General features: G+C 35.5%; 1 protein-coding gene across 1 annotated transcript in view; it reads right to left on the reverse strand.

Moving 5' to 3' along the window:
* The window catches only part of LOC142317322 (uncharacterized), a 131,976-nt gene that overhangs the window by 22,256 nt on the left and 89,155 nt on the right, over nt 1–20,565 (reverse strand). Inside the window, exons 13-15 of the mRNA XM_075353775.1 lie at nt 17,790–17,825; nt 7,822–7,857; nt 1,479–1,523 (exon numbers count right to left, since the gene is read on the reverse strand). Coding sequence (XP_075209890.1) covers nt 1,479–1,523; nt 7,822–7,857; nt 17,790–17,825 — 117 coding nt within the window. The remainder of the gene's footprint in view (nt 1–1,478; nt 1,524–7,821; nt 7,858–17,789; nt 17,826–20,565) is intronic.

Below are 20,565 nucleotides of genomic sequence, written 5' to 3' on the forward strand. Positions count from 1 at the left end.
ATCTACAAATAAGAAAACCTTTATACAATCATCGAAAAACATGAAACAAAATGAAGCATTAAACATAAGCAGATTTTTTAACTCGATTAAGGTGAGAAGTCAACTAATCGTTTTCAAAAATACCATCGGCAACATTATAATTAAGAAATTCGTTTTACCTTTTTAATTAATTTTTGTGTAACAATGTCAATAGAGTTTTCTTATTGAATCTTTCTTTTTCTTATTCCTGTATAGTCTCCGGGAATTACCGTTCAGGTAATATTTCAGAGGATGATGTATTTGAGTGTAAATGAAGCGTAGTCATTGACAATCTCAGTTTGACCATATCTGAGATGTGTGGTTAACTGAAACCCAACCGCCAAAGAACACCGTTATCCACGATTTAGTATTCAAATCCGTATAAAAGTAACTGCCTTTACTAGGACTTGAACGCTGGAACTCTCGAGTTCCAAAGCAACCGATTTGGGAAGACGCGTTCTGCACTAGGCCAACCAGGTCGGATTTCCCTAACGAATCTGGTTAATGAAATAGACACGGTTTTTTCCATATCTGGAATATTTTTTTTTTTTTTTTTTTTTTTTATATTACATTGTTCTTTCTCGTAGCAATGTTTGAATAATGTCTTTAATGAAGTATCAATACCTTCATAGGTAAATATATTATCTTACTCTTTTTGAAAGATTCAAAATATTAAAAGGCGAGTTCAACTCTTCAGTTTTTAATCATCGCATACCATTGTTTCGTAAAGCCTTATTTTCGTACAAGAGTAAATAATAGGTTTACTACTTTTTGTGTAATCCTTTTGTAAGTATAGCGCCAATGATCGTTTTTTTTTTAAATCTGAGTCACAGATTTTAATGCAATAAATATTAAGGTAAAATTTAAAAAACCAGGGTTTCGATTTGAAAATTCAAATAGTTTTTCAAGCAGCAATAAAGGTAATTTGTTATAATGTGTATTTATAGAGAGCAAGATAGTGATTAGAAGTCTTTGCAACATCTGTAAATACTTAAATATAGTAAAAGAAGTAAAAATTCGAACATAAGCTTTCTATCATGGCTCCACCTGACATCCCTTCTTAAATCAATTTTATTAATCATTCCATTTGATGACAAAAAATAGTTGATATTTAGAATCAGGAAAAATTCATCCACCGACTATCACTTTGTTTCATCAATTCTTTACCCCTACAAAGTTTAGGGAAATTGTTTGATATAAATCAGTCGAAAACATGTACTCTTTTCCGAGAGTGCCAGAATAACAAACAAACATTCCCCAGAACTAATTGTCTTTCACCTTCACTTAGCGTATTATGGTACAAACAAATCATTATTTTGTTTAAGTCATTTCGTGTTTCTCTTAGCCAATGAAAAGAATAAAAATAATCCTGTTATTATAAACAGTATATTAATGGATGTTATCTAAAAAATTGTGCTGTAAGCACATCAAACTCAATTACTGAGTAAATTAATACTTACGTCATATCATTCTCTTCAACAAATTTCTGTAAATTGTAGTCTTTTCTGAAACACACACAAACAATTGATGAGTAAATATTTATCTAATTTTACTGTTCGACTTATTTTCATACTGACACACCTTTGTAACGTACTGTTTGTTTTACCTAATAGCAATTTAAAGCGAAATTTGAAAAAAAAAAAAATGAAAACGACTTGTTAAAAGCAAGAACCAATAGATTTATTCAATAGAAAGGAAATACAAGTAATGATACAAGCTATTAAAGGACAGACTATAAAAGGAAATTACTCTATTCTAAGAGAAAATCTTAAATAACACAATCAAATAAGACGGTAGAATGAATTCTATCCAGTTAGTAATTTATATTTTACTCGTAATGTTCTGAGAAATTACGATTTGATAACGTTCTTTATTGATTATTATAATACGAAGGAAAGGTAATTAAGATATATTCTATAAATAGAATAGATATAAACGTTAGATAGGAAATGATAACAAAATTATTTAAATCTACAAAAGAACATTCTTTATCTTTCACTTCTCGGCCTCTGTTGCCGTGCTGTATAACTAGGAACGGAACGCAAGAATGGCGGGAGTTTCAATATTTCTCCCTACAGATCGCAGAGCCTGGACAATGTCCCTTGTTGCTGTATCTTTCTATTATCGGGCGGATTTCATCGGTGATTTAGTGGCGGTTTAAATTTTATTAATGGACGGATTTGGTAATTCGCGTTCCTATCCGTAGGGACCAGCGTGAAATTTATTTACTGGTTCTGACCGTGAGAGACTAAACTTTTGAGCCTAGTAATCCCAGCGTGATTCCCCTTCAGTCCATCCGCTCAAGTCCTTTTGGTACCAGCACCTATTGGCTAGCAGGAGTGCCCCTTACGGAGCCCTAGTTATTTGAAGGGAGAAATAGCCCCCGTTCTCAGGAGGGAGTCGCATATGCTGACTAAATGAAATTGTGGTCTCTTCGTGGGACAGCGTGGGCTGTTGTCTAGCTTTTAATAGTTTAAAACAAAATTTAATTGCGAAAACGGTCACTTTCGCGGCCGGAATTTCTGTGCGGTTTTCATATTTAGGTTACGCGATATAGAGGCTCCTAAGCCTGGTTTTGTCATTTTTTGACTCTCGTACCGCCTCTTCCCGGTGGTTCGTTTAATACGGCATGAGGCCGTTTTCTTATACCCTGTGGAGTACGGTCCTCTCGGCAAATGTCCCGGAGATGGCCGTGTTTGGACTGGAAACAGTCTGCGTGCCTCATATTAAATACAAACGCTGTGAAATTAGCCGAGTTAGATTACATAAATACCTTGGTGTTTTGATTGATGAGAAGTTGCTGTTTAGCAAATACATTAGTCAAGTAGCGGCGGACGTCGTCTCAGTAATGCATAAATGTAGGAGGATTCCTCGGTAGGACTACGGGTTGTCTGGCCGTGAAATGTAAATCGTGTATGTAGAAGGTGTCTTCGTAAGCACGATTTCTTACGCGCGCAGGTTTAGGCGAATAGGTTTGATATGAACAGAGCACTTGTTGAAAATTTAAGGAATGCTCAGTTTAGAGCCTTAATTTTATAAACTGGTATTTTAAAAAAACTAAAACGGTATTGGGATAAGCTCTCCCAATCGATTTATAGTTCGGGCAGTTATGTGGAAATTGCTAAGAGGACTGGATGCCGAGGTGATTGGGATGCGGTTTCGGGCCGGGCCACCGAATCTAATTTTCGTTGAGTTGCCCATCTCCCGCCTGTGAAAGAGGCTGCAGAGCCTCGCGAATGAAGCATGGCAGCTGGAATGAGACACCACCACTAACGGAAGATCCCTGTACAAATTTATACGGGATCTGGGGGATGGTATGCTTCGAGTTCTTTTTTAAGGGCAACAGGTTTCCAGGTGCTCACCAACCATATTAATTTGAACCAATATCTGTTTCGGTTCCGCCTGGCAGCTGATGAGCTGTGCGTCTGTGGGAAGGTTCAGTCAAATGAACACCCGATGTTTGACTGCCCTACTCTTAGGGGGGCCACACCTGGCCAACTTGAAACTTAGAGGTCATGGGAGAAATTGGCCATTCGCAAGCGGCGAGTCACTGTGGCGAGAGCCACATTATCTGACCGTGTGGGAGTTCCTTGATGCCGTTGGTTTGTTAAACCGACATCTGTAATTTACGTAAGGGAAAGACTCCTACCGCACTGCTGTGGGAATCTAACCTAAAGATATCCCACCACCAGCCAATTTAGGCTTCTAGCGCTTTAATATGTTGGACAGTTACTTACTGGCATTCAGTGACCTAGGCGTTTCAGCGAATTGCTGTCTAGGCGACGTAAATTTTAATTTATTTTTGTCACACATATTTTTAGTTGTTATCGGGGTGCACCTACCCATTTTCGTAAATATATGACAAGTGAGCGGTTGGGACACGTAAGCCGGTGGTATATGGTACCGCGCTTAGTCCGCTCATGCTGTTAGGTAAGCTCTAGGACTTATTTAGGACCCTGGTCGCTAAACTGTTTCGAGCCTCAGTAACCGTTTGTAGCACAGACATTCGGTCTTATGCTTTAGGGCGACCGAAAAGGGTGGTGGCGGGAGAAATGCCAAGCAAACATAAAAACAGAACTCAGACCCGACACTTTCGTAACACATAACTTAATTAATGGGAACAATAAAATTTACTTAGAGGTTTGAATTTCGCATAGATTAAAAAAAAAACCAATAAAAAGATAAGTCGAAGTAGATAAATGAAAAAGGAAGACAAAAATAATAGTAATACATATTAATTGATCAGTTAAACATTTTTTGATCAGTATTTATAGAATGAGACAAAAAAACTGTAAATAACAATCTTTTTTTAGCTAATTCTGATACAAATCGTATATTTAGATTAAAAACATCTAAACCAGTGAAATTTTCAACTGAGAATAACTAACACGATCTAATTCAATCCCTAATTAAGGTTGGAAAGGTATTACTAGTTAGTATTTATTGAAAAGACCGTTAAAGGCCTTAATCACCCATAGATAACTCCACTCATGTACAAAATTTAAGGGAGGGGATAAAAGTTTAATGCAATGATTGAAAATCTTCAGAAAAACGATTTTCATAAATTTAAAATTCATTAAAACTGTTCCATGTTGGATTCTTAATTGTTTTTTATTTTTTCGTTGAACAACATATTTACTCATTCCTGACGCTATCTAAATTATGTTTATATCAGAATAAAATATTTAATTATTCATAGATTGCAAAGAGTGCTCAGTTACCACAGAGCTTTTTAGAGCTAAACCAGAATGAAAATCAACATTTCAAAAAAAATAAGAAGAAACTGCATAGCATATTTACAAGCTGGTATTCTATTCGTATCAAGAAAAGACGATACTTTAATGTATTTGAAATTTACTAAATATATTACTCGTCAAAGTTTAAAAATTATAAACTAAATGCGCAAATTTTACATGATGTGTAAAATCACTCACACGCGGTGAGTCAATGTGGCCAGAGCCGCATTATCGGACCGTGTAAGAGTTTCTTGATGCGGTTGCTTTGTTCAACTGACAAAGAGTGTGAATAAAAGTATTTTGCCTAATGCACAGGTTGTTGCTGGAAATCAGCGGTCTAGGCGTGGCAGCAAATTGCTGCCTTTGACGAGATAAATTTAATTATTGATGGTCATATATGTTTTAGTAGTTGACGGGATGCGCCTACCCATTTCGGAGATATATGACAAGTGGGTGGTGGGACACGAACGCGATTGGTGTATGGTATCACGCTTATTTCGCTCACGCTTTTAGGTTGGCTCGGTAGGACACTGGTCGCTAAACTGTTTCGAAGCGCAGTAGTCTTTTGTGGTACAGATATTCGGTCTTATGCTTTAGGACGACCGAATGTGTTGGTTCCAATGGAAAATGCAAGAGCAAACAAATCTAGTGAATGAAAACCAACAATAAGACTAGGATCTGTACATACAGACGAAAATATCGGTGCGGTTAGTGATAGTGTTGAATAATAGTGTTGAATGTGTCTATTCGTGGTCGTTCTCAACATCTTGTACTTTGTCCATTAATTACATGAAAATATTACGTAAAGATCTTGATCAACACCCATATAAGATGCAATATGCATTGGTACAAGAACTGAAGCCGCAAGACCATAATTAGCGTTGTTTGTTTGGAGTATGGTGTCTTCTAAATCAATTGGAATCTGATCCACATTTAATCGAAAAATGTTGTTTAGCGATAAAGCTCATTTCTGCTTAAATGGTTATGTCAACAAGCCCAATAACGTATATGGAGTATGGCCTATCCTCGGAAATTTAAGTCTCCATTCATCCTGAAAAATTCACTGTATGGGTTACATGCTGGAGGCATCGTCGGTCATTCTTTCTTTAAAAATGAGGTTGCAGCGCATGTTGCAGTCAATGGTGTTCGTTACAGATCAATGATCAGTGATTATCTATTTTCAAATTTGCGTGACATCGACCTGCAACAATTTTGGTTTCAACAGGATGGTGTCACACCTCATAATGCTACCAAAACAATCGATTTATTGAAACAATTTTGCGACAAAATGTTTTCGTGAAATGTTCCAGTGAATTGGCCTCAAAGATCATGTGACCTAACGCCAGTGGATTATTTTCTTTGAGGATATGTGGCGTCTCTGATTTATGCTGATAAACCAGCAAAAATTGACGCTTTGGAAGCAAACGTGAACCATGCTATTGAACGTAATACTTTCCCAATTACTTGAAAAAGTGGTTCAGAATTAGACTTAAAGAATTTTCAAAAATTAAATGTCAGAAAGTTATCTTTCTATGAAAAAACATGGTTTCAAACTTACCTTTTTATGAGTTTTATTTCAATTCAAATTATTATCACTCTAAAAAAAACACCCATTATAATTAGGTTATAAATCAGTTGGAAGTAATTATGATTTCATAAATTCTGAAAACTTTATGAAACGGTGGGTAAACAAGACCTATTTACATTTATATCCGCGTTCAGTTATCAGCTTGGATTATGCTGTGTATCAAAATATCCAGTAGATTAAGAAATTTTTAAATTTAATCGAAATGAAGTAACTATTGAGTATCAAATGCTTTGGTGATTTTATATTACTATAAAATATACAATTAAATTTTTTTTTCTAATAGAATTTATTAAAATCTTTTTTTAATCGAATTTTGAAAGCCATTTCAATTTTGAGAGAATTTTTATAAATCATTCTAGTAATTATTTTTTTGATGAAATTCCTATCGCGTTTCTAAAGAAGTTATTATTTTTATCTTACAAATTAAATTAATGTGTATTTCTAAAATATAGGATTTCACAAGATAAGTTGTAAATATCGCCTTCAGACTTACGTTGTAATTCTCTCGGTCAGAAGATTTTTGTTCTTAATTTCTAAAATGATATGTTAAATGTATTATATATATATATATTTTTTTTTTATTTATATTTTTTAAACTATGCAAAGTGCCTTTTTAATCTCTTGAAGACATTTGAAGAAAATGTTGTCGACCCGGCTCAGTTATTCTGCAGTTTACAAAATAATTAAATAACACATAAAATAAATTAATTTCAATTTTTCTTATAATCTTAGTGAAAAATTTTATTACGGTTGACGCTACTTACCTCTGTGGAGTCAGAAAAGCTGCTTACAATAAGTAAGAAAGCTTAAGTCTTTTAGTAGTATTAAAAATAAAAATTATTTCACGTAAGGGGAATATGAGAACTACTTTGCGGAAATCAGTGCAATATTTTTTTCCGACGAGAAAGCGCCTTTTTATGATTCGGCTGCTACATTTAAGAGGAAACTGATCCTTGTAAAATATATTCCCCCATCCATGTATAATGTGAGACTGATAGATTATCTTTTACAGAATCACTGTTATTCCATCGGTAACATAGTTTGTGCTCATATAATTCCGACAACGTCTTAGAAATTGTTATTTCTTGAACTTTATTTATTTGAATAGTTTGTTAAATGTGATATAAAGAGTCGATAAAGGTATATCGAGTCTAAAGAATTTATGGAATAATAATCGAGATAAAATTTTAAGATTCTTTTAAAACTTATACAGTAATTAACATTCACAGGAATAGTAATTCACTAAATTATATTTGGAAAAGATAGTCAAAATGATTTTCAGCACTCTAACCCAAAATGGATTTTCAGAACACTTATTTATATACTTTTTTTTAACCGTTTAGCACGCACGATTTACGCCAATTTTCTCACGGGACATTAAATGATGTCCATGAATATATTTTATGTTCTGCAAAACTATAACAAATCAGAGAAGTAAACGTTATTAAGTAATTTAGTTTTGTTAAAATAATTACTTACGAAACTCTGAAGTATTGATGTTCAATACCGCTATTACTGAAAATTATTGAAAAAAATAAAAAATAAAATAGATGTAAAGTTAGATTTATTTTACCTCTATCAGTAAACTACTGGTAAAAGAGTTCCGCTTTTATTGGAAAGTAAGTAGTCAATAAAAGAGGATAAATTAAAATATATTTTGTTTCTTCCTTTGCTACAAAACACAGGTAAGAGAAATATTATAAAGAAAGATTTTCTGGTACTTTCAGTATTGAAATGAAGAAATCTTAAACACATTTCATTTGAAATCAAATTGTTTATTTAAAATCATTTCTTCATATGCCTGGTAATGATACTGTACTTTATTAGCCATCACAAATTCTAGATTCATAAAATATTTCATGAGAACTTTAATGATGAGTAAATTAAGGCGGCTGTAAAAATTACTTAAAATATATGATGTAAATTTATATTTAAAAAAAAAGTTACATTACGTTCATTTCTGTTTGGGAAAAATTTTAATTGTATTCAGTAAAAATTAAATTGTTTATTTTAATTTATTTTTATTTTTTCTGGTCAAGACTGAAAAAAACACATTTGCTAATTTATTATATAATTTTCAACATAAACATAATTGAATATTAAGAATAAAACTTGGTTTATATTTTAGTGGTCACTTTACTACTTAAAAATAATGTTTTCTGGTATTATTTAGTGAAAAATTTCGACAAAATAATTATTACTTTTTACAGCTTCTTAAGTTATAGCAACCATTTCTCAAATATAGTGAGGATAATCCGACTTACGCGTTAAATTACTTGAACGGATTGATTTGATTCAAGATAGTTCGTTACATCTGCGTGCCTTCTTGTTTTATTACGATTCTTACTCATAATCTGAACAACTGTTTTGTTGCTGTTGTTCGTTTCTTGAACGAACCAAATATGAACTTAGTAGAATGCATAGTTTTTTTTAATATCATGTGGAAAGTAAGAGGGTAAGTCAATTAATATCCGCAATATAGTTATATTTTTGTTTATGTTGCGTAGATGAGGCATGCGCGGTTTAATTGTTATGTCTGTGCAGGTTTGATGCTGCTAGGCTGGTTCCATTATCGCTACACTGCCGTTAACCATGGCTTTTCCGCTTTCTGTTTGCACCAAAGAAGAGCAACGTTCAGTGATCCGTTTTCTGTGGTCGGAAGGTGTATCAAGGACCGAAATTCATAGAAGACTTTCGGTACAGTACGGGAACCGTGTTTTGCCGCAACGGAGTTGCGAATCTACGAATGGATTGAAAAATTAAAAAATGGTGCACGTGTCATGGTTTTCTTAGACAGACGAGTAACTAACTATCGATGATGTGGCCCATCGTCTGTAAATTAGTCACGGTTCTGCCTACGAAATCATCCACAACAGACTTGGGTTTCATAAAGTCTGTACAAGATGGGTCCCAAAACAACTCAACAGTTGCATAAACAAACGCGCATGGACATTTGCCAAAAATATTTGGATCGCTATGGTAACGAACGGGACATCTTCTTAGAATCATCAATGGTAACGAAACACGGATCCATCATTACGAGCCGGAGAGTAATGGCTGAGTATGGGATGGAAACATCTAAATTCGCCCAGCAAAAAAATGTTCAAGACCCAACGATTCGCAGGAAAATTTATGCTTACGGTCTTTTGGACTCACTAGGCCCTGTACTGGAACATTATGAGGAAAGTGACACTGGAATAAACAAGTGAGTTACAGTGAGATGCTTACTGCCAAGCTGAAGCCTGCAATTGGAAGCAAACGCTGGGGACTGCTGTCGAAAAGTGTTGTGTTGTTGCATGACAATGCCCGTCCACATACTGGTATCCACACTGCTGAAACGCTCCAGTAACTCAACTTTGAAGTATTTGCTCGTCCTCTGTATAATCCTGATCTTGCCCCTTCTGACTACCACTTGGTTGATCCACTCAAAGAGGCATTAAAGGGCCGTCGATTTACCTCGGACGAAATAGTGAAAGAAGCGGTTCATTTCTGGCTAGCAACTCAACCGAAAAACTTCATTTATGAGGGCATCAGTAAGATTGTGCAACGATGGACCAAGTGCTTTAAAATGCAAGGGCACTATGTTGAAAAATTATGTACATGAAAGTTTCCTATTTGTATTGCAATAAAATTTATAACTACATTGCGGATAATAATTGACTTACCCTCGTATTATACAAATAAGACTTGGATGGTGTGATTGTAACAGTATGCTTAAGGTGCCTGTCAATCACGAATTACTGTTTATATGAAATAAATCTTGACTAGTTAAATCTTTGACTGATTTAACTCATCTGATAAGGCAATTTAAAACAGTAAACTAAGAAAATTAACATATTGTACCGTTAGCAGTTATACAAAATTTCAAATCGATTGAAACAAAAGTTTTAATGTTACAAATGGTGATTTGAGGTAACTGCTAAATTGTATAAAAATTATGTTTGAAATCATATTAAAAGCGCCTTTTCCAAGCCTTCCGGCAAATATATATCCCCATTGTCATTTGAAATTGTATAAGTACTTTAATTCCCCATGAAAAAACGATGATTTTATATCAGCTGTAGTGGACAATTGAATCTACAATTTACTACAAATTTGCCAGTTATAGTGTAACTTAAAATCATGGGATTATTCTTCTTCGACGATGATGTGAATAAAAGTGAGTAATCTAGATATTTTTTTCTAATTTAATTTATTTTGTAACTTTTTAAACTTATAAAAATTTTAATCAAATTAAAATTTGATTAAAATCGCTTCCGAAGTGTTTTATTTGTATAAGGATTTGCGTTAAGAGAATTGTAGTTCTTTTAAATTTCGATGTAAATTGTCTATCGAACAACGAGGGAATAATCTGTTTTTCCATTCTTTCATGGTTTTAGCATTTGCAAAAATTATTTCAAGTCATAAATTATCAAATTTAAAATTCGAGCTAGAAATCATTATACATAATTGTAAACGTATTATATTTTTTAAATTGAAATTTTAATTGTTATTGAAGAGACTTCAATCTTCATACTATAAATAGCTTTCAAGGTAGATAATTCAAGCCGGTTCTTAAATACTTGGTGGTCACGTGTCAGGTGTGACATCATCGATTGGTGTGGTAGGGAACATTGTGCCGGAGTATCTGCGTAGATCTAAATATTTTATCTTATGTGGTTCTGACGTTAGCACAGTTGAAGGCCATGTGACGTCAGAGCAGTTGTCGTTGACTGCAGCACATCTAAATCGGATGTCTTATGTAGGTCCGATGATAGCACATCTCATGGTCATGTGATGTCAAAGTTGTGTGAGTTCTAAGTATCGTATCTTTTGCAGGTCCGAAGACGGCATAAAATTTACCGATCTAAATCTCATATTTTATTAGGTTTGGTGTCGCATGAGATTGGTTTGAAATTCGAGACATTAGTGTTGGCGGTTAATATGTGAACTAGATGAAGAAGGAAGTGCTGCGAGGGTTAGAGCTTGATTAAGTAGACACTACTGCTGGCGGTGGGTTAGAGCGGAACTAAGTAGACACTACTTAGTAGACACTCCCTACGGATGGGACATCCGCCCAAAGCAGCAGCAGCATGACAAAACCGGCGACAGTCAAAAAAGTTGAATTAAAAGGGAAGAAGAGGCTCCGGCAAGGATCTTCCGAGGAGGAAGAAGAGTCATCCGACACAGTGACCAGTCTAACATATCAATTGGGTCTGATACTGGAATCGTTGAAACAATATATAGGCCCAGGTTTCAATAAATATATTGCGACCCATGAACAAGACCTAAGGCGAGTATACGAGGGACTGAACACGCTTTCTGAGTTATCCTCTCCAGACAATAAGACTTCCCAAGCTACCCAAACGGATCCTATTGCGGGTGAAGATTACATGGAATACATTTTGACCAGCGATTTGAATGATGAAGAACTTATTGAGCTTCTCCCAAAAAGGTGGCCTAACTCACTTAGGGGCAAAGTGAAGTTGGTTACGGACCTTCCATCTGAAGTCAAAGACACTTGCACTCTTACAGATTTAAAGAGAGTAGGTGAGCAGGATATGGGTAACAAGATCGCAGCTGGTGACATCATAAAAGACGAAATAACTCTAATAGGAGATCAAACTGTTGAAGAAAAGAAAAATAAATTTAGGATACATTATGTCTCGGGAGCCCCTGAAAGGGATACCCTTTCTTGTTTATTGAAGGCATTCAAATAGATAGCTATACAGTCACGAAATGCAGCGTACATTCTGCCTTCGGGCAGTATGGGAAATTTCGCCAAGAAGATCATATCCTATATCTTCAGAACAAGGGAAGCACCTGTATATGTGTTAACTCTTCAAGAGGATGGTGTGACCAGGCACATTGGTAATAATCAAATCCCGATAAAGAAGGCTACTCCACCGGCGGAGCAAAGCCGAACAGTGAATGGCAAAGCAGAAGGTAAAACGTACGCGGAGTTCCTCCGATCCATGAAGGGCGCCGTCACAAGCGAGGAGGCAAATAATGTTATCTCATTTCGAAAGGGGCGCAACGAGGATCTCCATGTCAGGATACAAGGAGCTGAGAAAGCGGAACAATTTACATCTATCCTGAGGGGCAAGGCTGCCGAACCTCACGTTGATATAAAGAGCAGAGCTGGAAGGAGAACTGTTGTACACATCCGAGATGTCGAACACGACACAACAGAGCAAGAGGTCATGGCCGCCATTATAAATCGTGTGGGCTCTAGGGAGGATGTCAAGATAACATCCATGAGGAAGGGCTTCGGAGGGACACAAAACGTCACGGTCATGACCTCTTACAGAGCGCCATGCAAACTGGTCGAGGAGAGAATAAGAATCGGATGGATTAGCTGCCGAGCATACAACCGGGAAGATGAAGATAGGTGCTACCGTTGTTGGGGCACAGGACATAGGAGGCACGAATGCAAGGACCCAGATAGGCTCGACCTGTGTTTCAACTGCGGCAGCGGAGGTCACAAGATAGCAGATTGCCTGGAACCTAAGCAATGCCTCGATTGTAAGAGCGGTGAACACAGGACTGGAGCATGGCAATGTAAGAAAAAATCGCATGATTAGGAACATGTTAGCGAATGTCAATAGGAGTATTCTCGCTCACAACTTAATCAGTCGTATTGTTGCAGACAGGAACGTAGACCTCTTTGTGGTCAACGAGCCCAATAAATATGAAGCTGCCAAACTTGGATATGTCGGGAGATGTTGCCATTATGGACGTTAGTCATAGTATACAATGGAGTTTCAAGTTTAGAGGTAGGGGCGTGGTGGCTGTTGAGACTGAAACAGCTCTATTCGTGGGTGTATACATTTCGCATAACATTGCGATCGCGGACCATCTTCATCAACACTTTACAAAGTGTGATTATCAATTCAACCAAGAGGATCGTAATGTTGGGTGATTTTAACAGCAAGATGATGGCGGCTGGCAGTCGATACATCAACAGGAGGGGACATATCCTTGGTGATCTCCTGGAAACTGCCGGCTGCATCTGCATTAATGACGACACGCCCAAGAGAGTACGTAGCGAGAGGTCATCGGTCGGTGCTTGACCTCATCATCCTGGACTGTAGGTGGAGGAAGAATCAGTACCAGTGGATGGTTCTCTCAGAAGATTTAGCGAGCGACCACCGCGCCTCTATCTTGGACCTGAAAGACGTGGATTTCAGGCGAGAAGTGCACTCCCCCCATCAAGATTCTCATCAGAACAAATAGAACATATGGTAACTAGACCAGTATCAATCAGCACGACCCTATTTTATAGGCTACACTTTACCGGTAAAAGGTGCGTACTTCACAACTGTTTCGAAGACCAATACAGAGTAGTATTTTAGTATTCGCAAGTACAGAACCATGATGACACAACTTCACCAACATTTGCTAGTCGTAGTTTTTCACTTCTTATTCACGGACTTATTAGCCAAAGCTACTTGTAATTACAAGTTGTGAAGCCTTGTTATTTAACAAAATTGGAAACTATCACAAACATTGGGTCTGATTTCAATACCTACGAGGAAGATCTTCCCAGTCATTTTCTTCCATATGTCGTTCTCCTCGTTAATTTTTCTCTAATCGATTTTGCTTTTTCGTTATTGATAACATGTGCTGTGATGGCTTCCGATACGTGTAACTTATTTCATTCATGTATTCATGTACACTGATTCTATTTTCCATGTATGTTGAGAGCAGCTTGCAAGAAATCTTGCGTAAAGAAAGTTTTGCTTAAACGATTGATGTTTTCCACTTCGTGTAACCTCATATTTAATTCTAACTGTATATCTCTTAAACGATTAACAGTTTGGTTTTTGTTAGCTGGCATTTCTCCCACCACCACCCCATTCGGTCGCCCTAGAGCATAGACCAAATTTCCGTGCCAAAAAACGGCTACTGTGCCTCTAAAAACTGTATAGCGACCTCGATCCTATCTGCTCCTAATGAGCTACCTAACATGCGTGAGCGAAAAAGCAGGGTGCCGTACAGCACCCGCTTAAGTCTCCCAGTCACTCACTTGTCAACAATAAAACTAAATCGGGGAGGCGCACCCCTTGTTACAATTAAAACTATCGAAGTTCTTATATCTAAAAGGCAGCAATTTAGGCTTCCACGGCTCGGTCGCTGTATGCCAGCTAGTACCTGTCCACCATTTAACAGCGCTTAGAGCTAGTTTGGCTGGTGGCCAGCCATTATCTCAAGGAAGGATTCCTACAACAGAGGTTAGGAGTCATTATTACATTACACAACCCTTAAAATTAACGATAACGGTTGAACATAGCAACCTCATCGAGGAACTACATCATCAGCGGTAGTCCTTTTTATCGAATGATAAATTCGATAAGCGAATGGAATTTAGAAAACCAATCTATCATAGTCATAATGTAATAATACCCTTTGGTTATTTTAGAATAAGGAATCATTAGGACCAATGTGGCTTGGTAGAAGTCGTTGAGAACCTTCAGTTCTACAGTATGAGTCGGCTAATTGCGTTCAGCCAGTCGATGTAACCTTTCGGCTATTTCACGTTTTACGTCATCCACAATTTCTAAAAAATAAAAATAACTAGCCTTTTAGCCAAGGACTTTGGCAAAACTTTAATATTTTTACGCATCTTTGTCTCAAGCAAGCCATTTCTGATCGCCTTGAGCAACCTAATAGCAAAAGTATGACTCAGAAACAGTGTCGTCAGTACATTATACGTCCTAACCCCGAAGGCGAAGACACCCACCATGTGACGAATCTAAACGCCCCACCGTCCCGTTTTGAATCAAGCTCTGAGAGGTTTTGCCAGAAGTCATCTTTAAAAGCCTCAACATATTCTATCTTGCCTGTCAAGATGCTATCAATGCACCCCTGGAGCCACCCCTGGAGCCAATAAGTAATGTGCTTCATTTAGATTGTATGTGTTTAAGCATAGCGTTTCAAAGTTTTAATACATGTCCACCAGTAACAGGACGTCACGTCTCAAATAGCCATAACTGTGTTTACCAAACCTGTTTCAGACGAAGTAATTCCATACATTTTGTGCATGTTTTTAATTGTCTTCATCTTTGTTAGAGTTGGTTATTCCAATGTACAAATGTTCCTTAGAAGGTAAGGCCATTTCTTCAAGCTTCGAACTGGAGTCGGTGTAGTCGTAAGGATATTTTCTTGTAACTAGTGGCAATTCTTGTTCCCTGATATACTTCCAGATATGCTGGAATGCGTATTCCGGTAAGTTGGATGCCAGTTTTTCAAATCTGGCCATCATAAACTGGAATCTGTCTAAATTCTTTACCGGTATATTTTCGCAGATGATCTTAGTAAACGTAATGAATTTTCCAGTCGTTTTCGGTATCAAAATGAATATCATTTTGCCGTCATATTCCAGTTCTTTTTTGATGAAGTGAGAATTGCAGCCTAATACATTTTTGGACGAAGGCAGTGATACTGATTTTCTTGGTTCTGCGCAGGTTGCAACTGTTATAAAAGCTAACCTGAACCAGCCGGTAAACCTGCAATGTTCTTGAATCTTGTTGACGACATGAACGGGAAACAAGTTTTGGTAATTCTTAAACGATAATGTAGACGGTGTACCAACTTTCCTATGTTGTGGCATTTTAAAATTAGCCGGTTTGTTCATCAAACAGCATCAAAGGTAAACCTGCATTTTCCTGTCACAATCGACGACTTACCGGAAGGAGGTGAAGCATCATTTGCATTATTTCTATTTTATGATAAATTTTCGTCAGCTGTGATCGAACTACATGGGATAGATTTGATATATAGCTATAGTGACTGCTCTTTTCTACGTTAATGTACAGCAAATCATAATGAACAGATTCTTCCTCATCGCACACTTTTATAGCTTTTATTTCATTGTATTTCTTTAGTACATATACGTTTATCGAAAACTTATTAGCTTTCTCGAACCTAGCTGTCTATTATTTGAGTTGAATATTTTTTCATGGAAGTCATATTTATCGTCCAAAACATAGTATCGTTCAATTAACTGAGGATTCGGTCCGGTCACATGTATCGATAATATAGTTTTGAAGCAGTACTTCATTTTGACATTAATCACAGCTTTCTTTTCTTTAATTTCTTTAGGGAGGTATACCTGTGTTGAATCCCTTAAGGGGAAGTATTTGTTTATGGGACTACCAGACTGTCTATGCTCAGTAAAGACCACCCGCTTTCTTTAATTATAAATTCCTTCTCTTCGTTTATTATTTTATTGAAAAGCCTTAATTAGTGCTTTGACAATGTCGGCTTTGTTGATTACTAGTATCAATTCTGTTTTAAAGTTTGTATCTTATGTTTTGTGTTCTTTGTTACTGTCTACCATTTTTCTTCGTCTTTCATGTACACATTCTAGGAATAGATTGAATTTTATGGTTTTTTTTACATTCTCTAAGCGACTCGGTAAGTAGATTTACAACATTCTGTTTAAGGCTGAGTAGGAATCTGTGTATATCTTCTTCGCTTTCTTAATATAGTTCGCTTTCTTCGCTTTCTTCTTTTATTTTTTATTAATATGGTAGTATGTAACGAGGTCGTTATTGAATGAGCATTCTATTATGTTGACTAATGACGGTTTACACAGTTCTAACCTAGAACTTTTTGTTTTTGATTCCCGAGGTGGACCGTTGTCAAGGATTGATCTTACCTTGTCTTTGGTCCGGTAACCGCACCCTTTTACAGTTTATGTTTATACGGATCAACAAGTTGTCGACGCTAACAGATATCGACTGTTATCCACCTTGGTAGCAATAAGAAATGTTTTTTCGATCCCCCTTCTATTTCACCTACATAATTTACTCGATAATCACACGATGCAGATTTCTTTATCATCTTATTCCAAAGTACCTTCGTTTTCTGTACTAAATTTTGTATTCCAGAAAAAAAACTGTAGGTAATCGAACCTGTCTTTTAATTGTATTTTTAAGCAAACTTTCTACATCTTCCCCAATGTTGATGAGGAATGCGATTTCTTTTGCATTATTATCGGAAAGTTTTTTGTATTGAAATAATTTCAGGTTACATTTATGAGCGTCTATAGCCCAGAGACTGAATACAATTGAATCACAAGATCTACATCTCGGAGATCACATAAATCTTCTCAGAACTATATAAGATGCAGGATTTAGATCTATGCAGATACACCGGATCGAGGTCCCCCACCCCACTACCCGATGACATCATACCCCAGACGTCCGGTTCGATCGCGACAACCAATGACCTTGAAGTGTTTCAGAACCGGCTCGTTTTAACTACTGCTGAAAAGGTAAAGTAATTTTTCTTTATTAATAGCTTTTAATTTAAAAAGAAATATATGAAAAAATGACATTTCTTAATGATTGCATAGTTTTTCAAAACAAATTAAATTTCAAAAGTTTTACCACATTAATGAACCAATATTAAGGATTTATATTTTTGAGTATAATTAAAACACACATGAATAAATTTTTTACCATTTATAAGTAACAGAAACATATGTACTGTCCATTCTGAAACAATGAAAAATTAAATATTACATTACACCATTGAAAGGGATCCAGTAGAACAAATTAAATAAAATATATAAAAATTAAATTAAGTAAGTGTATAAATAAATAAAATACGTACTTATAAATAAAATAATTGTTTCAGAAGTTTTTAAATTTATTTTATACCATATGCAAATTTGGTATCAATCAAAATATTCTGGGTTCAAATTCTAATCAGGTTTCATACTTTTCAAATGTTAAATTTATTTCTCGAATTAGACTTATACTATCTGTATCATGATAGAGAATCTTATTATTTATACTAGAAGTTATAAAGTCCTTACTTATAAATTCTACTTTGAACGGTTAACCTAAATAAATTCATCATGATATCCCATTTGAATCAAGATACAAAAACAGTTTTTTTTCATTTAAAAAATAGTGATAGGAGGTAAAGTTCCTGTAACTCAGGAGTTACAATTATTTTGCTGTTTTAATAATTCAACAAATTTTGCATTATATATCTTTCTACTTCTTAATTTGTGTGTTTAAAAGGTCATTCTATCTTATACTGGTTTCTTCAATTCTCTGCAAAAGTGTTTCAATGTAATTAAAAAAAAAAAATTATTTATTTATTTTCAACGTCGTTTTTTCTCTTCACTTTATAGATACCGTATTTGTTTGTTCTTTATTTATTATTTACACGTTGTCTCATATTTCTTTCTGTAATAGTTATTTATGAATATATCTATTATTTTATTTATTACAAATAAACTTAACTATAATATTAATGTAAGACTTTTGACCGTCTGTACGTCGAAACTGAAAATGACTGTCAAACCCAAAATGTTCAAACTTTAATGTAGATCGGTGAGTTTCTTGCGTTCGAATCTCATTACACTGCTAACTCATTGAAAGGAGTTGTTTGTCCCGATCTTTCTTATTACACTGAAGAAGAAACTTAAAGGAATTCTCAAGTCAATGTGTGACACAAAGACGGAGGTTGAACATGATGTGAAACGGTAACGTTCTTTTGATTTGTGTTCATGCATAACGCAACCTATGCAATAATTTAATGCTAGAGTTTCCAACACACTGCACTTATATTAATGAAAAGCAAGAAATCTGTATTCGTGGAATGGAATATCATGAAGGTCATCCTTGCAAAGATTCCCCAGTTTGCATAAACTGCAAAGGGAATCGCAACTGCCGTTCATGGAACTGTCTGGTTCACACAATGGAAATGATTATCCAGGAAGTTAAAATCTTGCATAAACTATGTTATCCTGAAACAAGGGAAATTGTCAGCAGTCGAACACCTCGAATAACAACGATTAATACAAAAGCGGATTTTTCTCTTTCATCATCCTAATTATACCCTTAACTGGTCACGCTCTTTTTATAATATTACTAGCTGCGTCGGGTCACTATGACCTGAACATTCGTAAATTAATATTACATTATTAAAATTAAAAAGAAATGAAAAATTATATTCTAAAAAAAATTATTTTTTATTTAAATAAAAATAAATATCTCCTTGTTTAAAACAGAATAATCAAAGAAAAACGTTAATTACAAAACCTTGTAAAAAATAGAGAATGATCTTCATTTTTATTGAACGTTGCTGTCGTAAAAATATAATTATTCTCGATTGATTGAATAAAAACATATAACTCATCTGTAAATATGTTTTCAAATAAAAATATTCGAACTGAGCCGAACATTTACAAGTAAAGAATGCACAATTTGCCTGGTGTCAAATTGATGTCATCAACAGTACATTTGTGTATATTTTTTCTTAAATTTATTATTTCAGAGTTAGAAATTTTTTATTTCCAACACTAACATTTATCAATATCTTTACAAATAAAAGAAGTGTGAATTTAAAAAAATATTGTGCCCGCGTTTCATACACAAAATGTTATAATAATTGTCCTTGGTGCTCGAGCAAAGGTGACAGCGTTTACGTTTCCTTCTAAATTCCAATCTTGCTCCTCTGGTTGTTGAACATAAAGTACAGTAATGTCTTGATCTTCAAAATGTATTTTTATTTTGTTCAAATTTTTTTGGGTTTCCCGAAGTGAGATACCTTTTAACAAGTAAATTTTTTACTAAAATATGGTCTAAAGTTTTAAGAAAATTGTTAATAATGTAACACACCTGGTCGCGTCGGGTCAAACAGCTTATTTTTCTTACTTATATTACACAAAACCTAAGTAAGTTGGATATTGACTGTTAGAACGGATGACGATAGGAGATTAGCAGGCAGGTTTGCCAACCTAATATCATTGAGGCAAATATTAAACTTTAAATATAAAATAGTGTCTCGGGTCATATAGACCCGACACGACCAGTTAAGAGTTAACGTAGAGTAGAGCCTTGCTGCTGTGATTGAGTTAGAGATATTAGGATAAAATATCCTCAGCAAAAAGAACTAGCAAAACCCGCGAAGATCCATACACCGATAAACGTTGGGTAAAGATGTTAAGAAGGCATCTGAAAAGGCAAAAAACTAATCTGACTTACAACTGATCGAAGGACTTGAGTACTTCAAGCAGTTATAAAGTGAAGGAAAGTTTAGAAAAGAATCCAGAAGAAGGCTAAGCTTGGTGCGATGGAGGTTATGATAGAAAAGGCCTTGGGTACAGGAATTATAGATTATGCAGCTATAGAAATTCCAAACGCAGAGAGGGCCCCTGCAGTGGCCGAGTATTTCAGCTGCACAGAATATGTCATTGGGAAGTGCATTAAGTTTACATTA

Source organism: Lycorma delicatula, chromosome 1 (assembly GCF_047948215.1).
Source record: "Lycorma delicatula isolate Av1 chromosome 1, ASM4794821v1, whole genome shotgun sequence".
Lineage (NCBI taxonomy): Eukaryota > Metazoa > Arthropoda > Insecta > Hemiptera > Fulgoridae > Lycorma > Lycorma delicatula.